The following is a 12,326-nucleotide window of genomic DNA, read 5'->3' as shown; positions in this document are numbered from 1 at the left end:
TTCAGTGGTATTTTTGAACAGATGGTTTCGTTGTTAGTAAAGTAAACGAAAGTAGAGAAAAATAAATAAGAATTTAAATTTATTAGGATTCTTTAAGATGATTATTCCTTGATTCGACGTGAATATTTTTTAATAACTTATACATTATTTTTTTACAAAAGGATTATTAGTTATAAATCTCTACTCTGATTTATAATAAGGTGAATTTTCATGCATTCGATATATATATATATATATTTTTTTTAAATTTTTTATTTGCTTATTTTTATTTTATTTCTATTCATTTTTTTTGTGATAAAATAATACTATATTGTAAAACTCATAGCTATCAACAAACGAAAATGTATATAACGGCACAACTGAATAGATAGAGATGGCAAAATCATTTTCCTGTTGTAAACACCATACTGTGATTGAAAATATATAAAAAGAAACTTTAATGTGGTTACATTGCATTGAAGTTAAAAATTTAAAATCAGTTTTTGCAAGACAAACAGATTTATAAATAAAACTCATATAAAATAATTAGAGATGCCATTTTCCTCCTGAAAACACTATTCGGTAATCAAATACCTTAAAAACTGAAGCTTTGTTATTTTAATACATTGAAGTTGAAAATTAACGTTCTTTTTTTAAGAGAAAAAAACTATAAATAAAAGAGATCCTTGACAGTTTGTGAAATAAAACACTAATGACAATTAAAACGACAAAAAATAGTCACATTTAAAAACTGCAATGTAACTTTGAAAAACAACGTCAGCTCTTTGTTTTTTCAAATGCAAGGTAAAAAACACATACGCTGAATAAAAATTCAAAGACAGAACTTTAATGTTAATTAATTACATTGACGTTTAAAAAATTATACCTCTTTTTACTGAGAAAGCAATTCAACATAAAAATGGCGATAAGCACAATGATACTATAATAGCTTTAAAAAAATGGCTCTGAATTCTTTCTTACTATTCCTTAAACAACTTTTAGTTACCTGTTTTGAATAAAATTAAAATCGCGATACTTTCATCACATAAAAAAATTTCTGTAATTCTTACCTACTATTCCTTATTATGGCAGCTTTAGGCAAACCAGTGGTTCCCGATGTATAGATGTAGAGTAATTTGTCTAAAAAAATGTTTTTAAATTTTAATAATGGAAACTGGAAGAAAAAAAAATCAAATACATGAATTTATTTTATTTTAAATTTATTTTTTTTATTTTGTTTTAAATACATGAATTATTATTATACATAAATTCATACTAAACACTGGGGAGCAGTTTTGGTTTATGTTGCTTGAAATTTTAGAACTGATCTAAAATATATATTTTTTCATTGCTGATATAAAATCTGCAATCAGATTATCACTATATGTTGTAGTTCTTACGCAATTTTAAAATATAGCCCTAGGCAGGATTTTTTAAAATCCACTCATGTACATACTAAGGGCCTCCACTTCTCTGCTACGTAGGGTGTGGTAGAGAGTTACTTTTTGCTTAAAGTGTTATTTTCAAAGGAGCAGACAAGTGAATAGTTATTAAATTCTATAAAATAAGATGGCCTATATCACATCCATAGAAGGGGTGATGGTGACATAGTTAAGAAGTTTACTTTCGGAAAGTTTACACCTAAGTAAAAATTTTTGATGGTTTTAAATTGATGGATCAACATAATATTGATGGTATCGATCAATAAATCCATCATGAACCATTATATTTTTGATAGTAACCAACATAAGTAACTATCACCTCAAAGTAGGACTTATTTATGATGGTCCAACATAATAGCAACTTGTTTTGATGGTTTGTTCATCAGAAATTTCCCTCATAGATTCTTAGAAGTCAAGTGTTGGAACAATCATGAACAACCATCACCCCAATGTATGAATTCAGACTGATTTCGGAGTTGGATTCATCATGGACCATCACGGATTGTTAGTCCATGAGAATCAATCTTATCTTGATGGTTAACCATCATAATATTAAAGTAGTATTTTCCATCATGGAATAATGGAAGTTTGTTGGAATATCAAAACCTCTGAATGCATAATTAAAAATGTCGGATGATGATGATCATCAAATTATGTTTGACCATACCATCATGAATCGTACTGAAGCCAACATAAACCCTCAAAATGTTTTGAAGGGACCATCAAGAATTTTGATTGGGGCAGGCAACCGAAAAAGAAGAAGACCAATGCTCTGGGGGCAATCTCAAAACCATGGGAATCAATAAATGGAGAAACCTAGTGTCTGAGCGAGCCAGATGGAGACGACTAGTTGGGACAGCTCATTAGGGTGATGGACGAAGAAGACAAACGAATATAGTATATATATCTCATACATTCTTTACAAACTTTTACAAAAAATTAATAAAATATCAACTTGAAAAAAAAATCTGTAGTTTTTAGAGTAAAACTAATTTCAGAAAGAAAAAAAAAACATGAAACACTGGTGTCTTTTTCTGCGTTAAAGGTAAAGTCTTCCGATCGCACCTCACTTCCTACCTGTGTTATAAGTAATTTGCGCTTATTTAGATCAACGATAAACAGTTCATCTTTGAAATTTCTTTAATTTTCAAAATCAATTTTTAAAAAATTGTGATCACCAAAAGGTGATCACAAGTTACCCATTGTCAAAATGGTTGTTGTCTAATTTTTTTTCACCCTCTTTATTTGTGATATTCACCTGAATTAGTATTGAAAACGATCCACTTTGAACTGTAGGTAAGAATTTCTGATTCTTAATTAAAACAATAAAAACAAAAAAATATTGTTCAAATGATTAAATTCTCTAGTAGCCGTAATATAGTAGGCGGATGTGACGCCATAGTCCCTCTCTGCTTCTTCCCTTATCGTGAGGCATGGGTAGTGACGTCACCCCCTGAGAGAAAGTGGTCATCGGCTTATTTCTTTTTTTTTAAAATCGAAACTTTGTCTGCAGCGTCATGGGGAGCTTATTTCTTTTTTCTTTGAAATCGAAACTTTGTCTGCAGCGTCATGGAGAGCTTATTTCTTTTTTTTCTTAAGCCTAAAATATGTTGGCATGGTTTTATTTCTGCCCGTCTAATATGTTTAAATATTTTTTTAGCGGTGGCAACATGTTATGTTCGATCGAGAATCAGTGGTTCCATCTATATGTAAGAAATATAATTTTTAAAATTTAAATTTACGGAAGAAAAGAAAATTAATTAAAATAATAATTGAATAATTATGTATCAGAACTAATATTGACTTTATTAGTGATATTAATACTACAAAAAAGAACAATACCTGTAAAGCCGGGTTTCTTGTCTCCCAAATCAATGTGTGCTGAGGAAGCATCATCGAGTAAAGTGTTCAGAGATTTGGCGGCTGGGAATGTTGTAGTGTCGATTTTACCTTTTTCAGAATAATAATAATATTCTATTGTTTCCCTCTTATTTATAAATGGAATCGCTCCCTCAAGAGCTGAAAAATAAAACTTTTATGAGACTCTTCAAATAATTTAGTTATGAAATGAGTCCAAATGTATATTTCTCTTTCATTTCTGAATGAATTATTTCCTCGCGTTGAGAACGAAAAACTGAAACAAACTGAGCTGTAAGTTAAAAACTAGTTGTGCTGCAGTTTAAAACTTAATTAATTAAACTCAGACGGATTGGGTACTTGCACTTCAAGAAGAAGACCTCCCATACTCACACATGTGATCCATGACGTCAGCGCCAGCTAACCTTTATCAGTAAAATGGCGTTTCTCTACATGTTCGAATGTTAATTGACTAAAGGGTAATTAAAAACAGAGCTGTATCGCATCTCGAATTAGTTGAAATATTTTTTCTTATTCACTTTTTTCACTTAACTTAGATTCATTACTTGTTAATGTATTTTATTGTAACCGTGATACATTTTTGTTTGAAGTACTTGGCAACTTCGATACATAATTAGCTTGTTTATGTTTCACATGGCTTCCCACAAGTCTCTGTGTAAATAAGCAATTAAAGAATTGAAATTTTTGAGAAAGAATCTTTGTGATAGAATTTACAATGTGTCACTTAAGATAAAGAGCACATGAACTAAATTGGAAACTTATATCTTACTAAAACCTGTTACTAAGCACAACTGTTAATTAGGCTAATAAACCCCGAAATACCTTAATAATTATAAAATACCGAAAATAAACCTCTTTTTCATATATATATATATTATATTTCTCTTTTATTTAGACCATTTCTTATACATACATGTCAATGAAGCTTTAAGCTTTTAGAGGATTGAGGGCCCGACAATAAATTAAAAACGGAAAATAATGTTTTTGAGCACCCTATGCCAATAAGTGTAGCAATAGATTTGTAACTGCTATTGCTACACTTTTGTAGTTTTGGTTATTATATTACACAACATTTTGTAAGCCTAGTTTAAATATTTATGGAGATATTGAAAATTTTCTAAAAACCAAATTTTTTTTTATTTTTTTTTTTAGTCATACGTCCTTTTGCTATAACTTTTGCTAAAACTTCAAAAACTTTTTTTTTTTGCTTTAAAATTTGAGAAAATTTTGTTAAAAACTGCGCAATACATGAGTAATGCAACTAGTTCATTCCCATGCGTGGGAAAAAAATTTAAAAAAAAGTTTTTTCCTAATTTTGTAGTGAATCGTATTTGGAACTAATTAAAACCAAGTCTGACTTAAATATCCTAAAAATTTAAAAAGTTTCAAGTTGTTTTCTTACTTTTTAAAATAATGCACAAAATGGTAATGGGTTTTCCGCACATTTCATTGTGTACTATTAAACAAGATTTACTAAATATGATCCCCGCATTATTGGGGATCATACCCTATAACAGTATCTTTCTTTTCTTATTAAATCGTATTTTGGTGTATGAACGTTTATTATAAGGTATTATCACTTGTTATTAAATTCTGTTTTATGATACAAAATAATGTTTGTAGAAAACCTATAATTTTGAGGTTAATTTTAAAAAGTACTAAATTCACTTTGAAAATTGCTTGAAACTTTTTAAATTTTTAAGATATTCGAATCGGACTTTTTTCCTTAGTTGCCGAATAAAATTCACTACAAAATTACAAAAAAAAAATATTTTTTTTAAATTTTTTCCCGACCATGCGCTGTATAAAAGAACTAGTTTTAGTTAGCGCAGTTTTTAACAATTTTTTTTCAAATTTTTTTCAAATTTCAAAGCAAAAATTTTGCAATTAATTTTTAAAATTCTCTGAAAATTTTGTTTAAATTCATTGAATATTTCTTAAAGTTATAGCAAAATAACGTACGACAAAAAGAAAAAGTTGTTTTTTCTTTGTAAAAATGTCCGCATTTCCCTAAATATTTTTAGCTAGGCTTACGAAATTGAGTGATTTTTTTGTGTGCATAGAATAACCAAAATAACTGTAACAAGTCACAAATCTATTGATACAATTTTTGACACATAATGTTCAAAAACATTATTTTCTGCTTGTAATTTATCGTCGGTCCCTCAAACCTTAAAAAGCTTTTAACTTCATTGATATGTATAAGAAATTGCATGGTCTAAACATTTCAGAAATTATAAAATGATTCTCTTAGCATATATATATATATATATATATATATATATATATATATATATATATATATATGCACGGTGGTGAATGTTGACAATCGCATAGTCGCTTCGGTAAATGTCCGAAATATGCACCAGGTCTAGTTAATTTCCATCCATTAGTGTAGTATACCCTACACTGATGCTCCTCCTAATCTATCCTCGGCGGATATTTAAAAACATCGATTAAATATAATAATATCAAATCGGATAAAACAAATATTTAGGACATTTACCAAAGTGACTATGCAATTGTTGATATGCACCGGTGAAAGTCTCTGGCCTTCGGTCATTCACTGTAACATATTCGCAAAGCTTCGAAGACTGTCTAAGAATTCCTGATAAGCACAAGATTGAAAACATTTAATGTAATAAAACTACGAGATTGATTGGTATCAAATATAGAAATAATGCAAACCATGAGACATATTTTTCCCAAATATAACAGCCTTTGCATCTAATATGTTGATGGAATGTCCCAAAGCGTCTTCTCGCACATTTGTATTGATGAGCGCTGTGACCACGCCAATTTTGGCCATTCCAAGCCAAAAGCAAATAAACTCCGGGCAATTTTCCATGATAAGGGCAACCTCGTCCCCTTTCTTATAACCATTCATTAAAAAGCAATTGGCTACTTTATTGCTGAATTCATCCACCTGTTACAAAATAGAAACACATTTGTCAATCTATGTTGTACACAAATGTTCAGTCTTAAAGCAAAGTAAGACACTTCTAAAAGGATTCACAACTTCGTGACAAAGGCATGATTTCGGCAATGTGGTCAGCATTGCGTCCAAACCGTCTGTTAAATACGATGATCTCTGGGTTTTAACGCATTACAAACGCCTTTAACAAAGTATATTTAATAACAAAAACAAGGAATTGTGTTCAGTGACATAGAGGAAACTAAATACATCTTTTTATATTACTGCGCAGAGCGCCATCTGATGGAGTTTAGAAATTAATATTATTATTATTAACACTGAGAAATATTAACACCGTCTTTGCTTCCCAGACCAGCTGTTACAAAATTATTTGAACCTTTTTTTTTTAAAACGTTTTGTACGCATGCGCAGTATGAAAGGATTATTTTGTTTGCCCACTTTTCCGCAATTTTCATCGAATATATTTCGAATTTTAAAATGATATTTTTAAATTTAAAACTTAATCCGAGAATTTTATAAAATTTTTTATAAAAGGAATAAAATGCAACAAAAGTAGTTTTTCTTTTCCGAAAGTTCGTATTTCCATGAATATTAAGGCTAGGTTTACGAAACTATGCACTTATTGCGTACGATAATTAAATCGATTGAAAGCAAGTTACAAGTTCATTACTATACAGGGTGTCTATAAAAGAACTCCGGGGTTTTAAAAATTCATATCTCACTAACTATAAAAGATAGCAAAGTTTAGTCGATTTCTCTGAAAAGAGTAGCTCAAAAAGTTTTACTCATACCAATTGGGAATGTTTGTATCAACTGTTGGCGGCGCTGCAGGTTGGAGGAGTATCTTTTTCCTCAGTTAGATGACATTGAGGCGGAGAAGGGTTTAGTTTACTTTCAACAAGATGGGACCCCGCCACACTTCAGTTTACGTGTGCGTGAGGCATTGGACGCTCGGCTCGGCAACAGGTGGATCGGAAGGGAGGGACCTATTCCATGGCCTCCAAGGAGCCCTGATCTGACTCGGTTGGATTTTTTCTTCTGGGGGCATATCAAGAATCTTGAGTATGCAGAGAAAATTCGTGATGTTCAATATCTCAGGGAACGAATAGTCAATTGTGTGGCAACCGTCCCCCCAGACATGCTCGCCAGGACATGGGAAGAGGTAGAATACCGTTTAGACGTCTGTCGTGCCACTAACGGGGCTCATATAGAACTTTACTAAGTGTTAAAAAAAACTTGAAAATGTAAGCTTTTCAGTCATGTATAAAACATGCATGTATGTTTTTTATTTCATTAAAATATTTTGCCTCAAAACCCCGGAGTTCCTTTATAGACACCCTGTATTTTCTGCCAAAGGGTTTTCAAAAACACTTTTTCGTTCGTCATTTACAGCCGGTGCTTCAGGAAGGGTTAAACTTTATTGATGCGTATGAGAATTCCAATAATTTAAACACCTGTAAAATTATTTCACCTGTAAAATTATTTCTTAATTTAAAAAACAAATAATAATTGCCAATAGCTGAAAGTATCTTGTGTCTCTTTCATTATTGTAAGATAGTGTATCTGAATCCTTACTACAAAACAAAAGCATTAAAAAAATAATTAAATACTCACATCCCTGAATGTCCATTCTTGATCCTCGTAGATGAAGCACACTTTATTACCGTATTTCTTGGCGGTGTTTGTAAAAAGATCGGCCACCGACTGATTAAGCAAATGACATTTTTTAAGAAAGAAAAGAAACAACGCATACAATCTGACAGCTCTGAAAGAAAATAAAGAGGAAAGGTTAATTAGATTGATCTTAAAATACACTTTCCATCATTGCATCTTAATTATGGATTTCACCATAAATGTAGCTGTTAGATTCTCGATAAACAGCTGCTCACGGATCGTAAGTCCCCGGATAATAGAAAAAACTATCTGATAACATGGACTAAAAAAAATATCAATAACTTTAGATTCCGTGATGGCTCAGAGGATAGAATGTTCTCCTTCCAATCTGGTGAACCGGGTTCGAATCCCAGCGATGGCTGGTCGATACGAATTCCGCAACTGGCTTGCACCTTCCACAATGCTGACGTAAAATATCATCAGTGGTAGACGGATCAAGGGTTAGAGTCCCTTGCCATCAGGCTAACCATGGGAGGTTTCCGTGGTCTCCCTCTCCATGTAAAGCAAATGCGGGTTAGTTCCATCAAGAGGTCCTCGGCGAAGGCAAAATTTCTCCCAATACTTGATGCGGAAGTTTCCTTGTCTTCTGGATTGGGTTCAAAATTAAAAGGTTACGGAGTTGAACTCTAGTAGTCGCAAACCCGAAAATCGGGTCAGTTGTTCAACGATGGTTATAAAATAAAAATAAAATTGTATGTTGCTATTTCTAGGCCTCTACACTTGCCATCTTGGAATTAGGCTAAATTTTTAATTTGTGTTTTTTTATTTTTTACTTTTAATGATGTAGTATCATTTAACCGCACAAAATCTTTCAAACAAAAGTAGAAAATCAAGAAGTTGATTTATTCGATCATGAGAAATATCGCTTGATGATTTTTAGACTATTGCGAATTTTTCCTCATAATTTTAAAGCAATAACGTTATGCGAATTATGGTCGTGAATAAGTAATTCAAAACATGTTTCTCAGATTTTAGAATCTTTCAAATCTCGTTTTGCTACAGTTGAAACTGATAAAAACATATTTCGATGACTAAAAAAAAAATCTTGCATCGTTAATTGCACAACGAAGGTACCTATCAAAATTCTAAAATCAGGCAACCGTATACTATTTAACTATCTATAAAAAGAAACTGTTGATTGCAAAATTGTATTGTATACAATGTCAAAAAAATTTTAGAGAATCAAAAATACCGCACGCTTTATATTACAAATTGTGAAAGAAATCCTCGTTTTTTTTTTTTTTTACATGTGTCGAAGGACACTGACAAATAGTGTGAATATCAATCATAAATTTATTTGTGTAAATTAGCCTGGTTGACAGGGTGCTGGACTCATGTTCGTGAGAACGGGAGTTCGAATCCAGCCAGCCGAAGACTCTCCGTGTAGTAAATGGTGACTGGTGCACGTTAAATCTGTCGGGTCACAAAGTCATCCATGTTCCCATACTAAATAAATGCCTCTGGGGGTACTGAATTGGAGATTGGTAGTTTTCTGGTTCTGGTCAAATTTACGATCTGTGGAGGAAAGAATGGATGTATGAATGGGTCCACCCCAGAGCCGGATTATACCTTTCGTAGGCCCTAGGCACAGAGCCGGATTATACCTTTCGTAGGCCCTAGCATAGCCGTTTTTGGGCCCTCCCCTCCTGCCCTCTTTTCAAAATATATGCTAAAATTTTCTTGCATATTTTTTTTTTTACATTTTTATTAATATGGATTTTAATTTACGAATTTGTTTATTGAACTTTATCTGCAATACCGACAAACTGCCGATATTGCAGTTGATATCGATAATACCATTATGATTAGTTCGATCAATAACTATGTAAACACTTCACGTCAACAATACAACAACAAGCCAGCAAAGAAAACAGTGAAATTGATAGAGAGATTAATTACAAGAAATATTTATATAGTAGAGAACCAATTATTTGGGATGCTCGGGACCATCGCTATCCCAGGATGTCTGAATTTCCCAGTTTTCTGGATCGACCAAAAAGTGTGATTAATCGATGTTTTATCGAACCCGAATTACAAGGAAATTACACAAAGATTTGTCAGAATCTGAGATTAAACTAAAAGCGCAAAATTTGGTGAAAATTTACTCATCCGATTTAGAGAAAAACTTTGTAGATGAATTTTTACTATTTTCAAATTTAGATGAACATAAATCTGCACAAGAAATGCTGAAGGCTGAAATTAAAGATAAACTTGTGAATACTTTTCCTAACGTTCACATTGCATTAAGAATATATTTGTCGATTCTTGGATCAAATGCAGATGGAGAAAGATCTTTCTCCAGATTAAAATTGATAAAAAATTATTTGCGGTCAACAATGAATCAAGATCGTTTGGCATCGCTCGCACTTATGTCTATTGAATACGACATTTTGCGTAGTTTGGAATTCGACAGCATAATACAAGATTTTGTTGAATCCAAAAAAGTAATGTATTAGATCATAAGATTCTGCAAAATAATTTATTACCGAAAAATATTATATTTTTATTTGTATCTTCATAATTTTGTGCAAAATACACTTGTTGTTTTTAAAGCTAAATTATTTTTGTCAACAAATTTTTTTCTCCCAAGTTTTTCGTAGGCCTCTGAATTTCGTAGGCCCTAGGCACGTGCCTAGTGTGCCTATAGGTTAATCCGGCCCTGGTCCACCCTATAAACGGGTGCGATGTAAGAGGCCATAGATGGTAATAGATGGCGTTATATGATGGTCATATGATATTTTCTTAAATTTGTTTTAACTTTTTTACATAGGTTTAAAGAATATAATTTTAAATGGTAAAATTCGAAATTTGAACGAAGTAGGTCGAATAGTTTTGGAGAAATTGCATTTTTCTAAAAAAAATAATTTATATTTGAAATTATTTTTCTCAGGAACCATTTGATAGATTTTGTCCAAATTTCGTACTTTGCCTTATAAAATAATCTTGGCTTCGCCGGTCACTGATGACCCCCGTGGCGACGCGATCAAACTCAGTGCCGGTCAGTGGTGACCCCCATGGCATTCAACGTGTTAACAGTTAATTTATTAACTCGAATTTTCCCTAGTTTTAAAAAATTTCTGTGTTCCATTTTTCAATCGTTCAGTTAAACATAGGCTCAAAATATTAAGCATCTTTAGATATTAAGTATTTTTTAGCAGTTTTGGAATGGAATTGAATTTTGATTTTGTCAAGAATGACCTTCAAAATATTTTCATTGATTTTATCATTATAATAGAAAACTAAAGATACGTTAGTCATTATTTCGAATATCTCACCCCGGGAGTTTTTAAAGGTAAATTAAAGATACTAATAATATTTTATATTTTAAATAATTATATTTTAAAGCAAATATCTTATTTCATAAATTGGTTTTGAAAATATTAATAACCTGAAGTATTGACTAAGCATAGCAGACAACTTCTATCACTGTTTACACAGATGGCGTTACCAATCTAAGAAAAGCTATTTCTTTTCGGGGCAATCCATTTAAACAAATACTCATTAAAAAAAGTTACATTTTGTCAATTTTTTAAAATATTTTTACTACAACAATTAGAAATAACTACATTTAAAATTACCGAAGACTTATTCCATTCATTTTTATACGCCTAAGCCAATTATCAATAGAATTTTTTATTTATTTATGTAACAAAAGATTATCTAATATTTATGCCATGAACGATAATATGTATAGACAATCAATTTGACGTCATCACGACGCTTTTCTAAAAGTTTCTCTTATCCCAACAAGCTCTTGCTCCCTCTAGCTACACTAGAAACTGTTAGTTCACACTGTAGATATGAATGCTTGAACCCCAACTGTTCATTATGCTGTGTTTCTATTCTATGTTTTGTATCGTACGATTATACCATGCACGATAATATTTAGAACATAAACGAATAAGATAATTCTGTGTGTATGCACAAGAATTATCTTTATATTTTAAGGTTTCAAGAAATATTATTATTGAACAAAAATAGAGTTGCGGCAATTTATTTTTGTGTTTTGAATTTTTTTATTGGCAATTTGTGCAGAAATATAAAGTTTTCAAATCAATTCTACAATTTTCAAATCAATTTCTAATCAATCAATTCTAATTAATCTACGTTTAGTAAAACTAAAATCTAAGATAAGTGAATTTTAAAATTTTTTTATCTTGGATTTTAGTTCTACTAAACGTAAAAAGTATGCATGTTATATTTTTATTTCGTCTTGTTTATTTCAGTTCGTCATACTATAAATTACATTAAACAGAGAAAAGAAAATACCTATAGTAATAATGCTTTTCGGGAATTTAATTTTCAGTGTATAAGGATTAATGGCACAAGTTAACCACATAAATATCAATTTTGTTTAACATTGTAATAAACTAAAGAAAAATAAAAATGGTGAGATGTTAATATATTTAAAATAAATC

General features: G+C 31.1%; 1 protein-coding gene across 1 annotated transcript in view; it reads right to left on the bottom strand.

Moving 5' to 3' along the window:
- LOC107444343 (long-chain fatty acid transport protein 4) overlaps positions 1–12,326 on the bottom strand; it is a 51,620-nt gene that overhangs the window by 20,925 nt on the left and 18,369 nt on the right. Inside the window, exons 2-5 of the mRNA XM_043054787.3 lie at positions 7,849–7,999; positions 5,988–6,225; positions 3,264–3,440; positions 1,050–1,119 (exon numbers count right to left, since the gene is read on the bottom strand). Coding sequence (XP_042910721.2) covers positions 1,050–1,119; positions 3,264–3,440; positions 5,988–6,225; positions 7,849–7,999 — 636 coding nt within the window. The remainder of the gene's footprint in view (positions 1–1,049; positions 1,120–3,263; positions 3,441–5,987; positions 6,226–7,848; positions 8,000–12,326) is intronic.

This window comes from Parasteatoda tepidariorum, chromosome 10 (assembly GCF_982258835.1).
Source record: "Parasteatoda tepidariorum strain Cologne lab strain chromosome 10, Ptep-v5.0, whole genome shotgun sequence".
In the NCBI taxonomy this organism is placed as follows: Eukaryota; Metazoa; Arthropoda; class Arachnida; order Araneae; family Theridiidae; genus Parasteatoda; species Parasteatoda tepidariorum.
The sequence above is the reverse complement of the archived record's forward strand: the minus strand, read 5'-3'. Positions and strand labels throughout refer to the sequence as shown.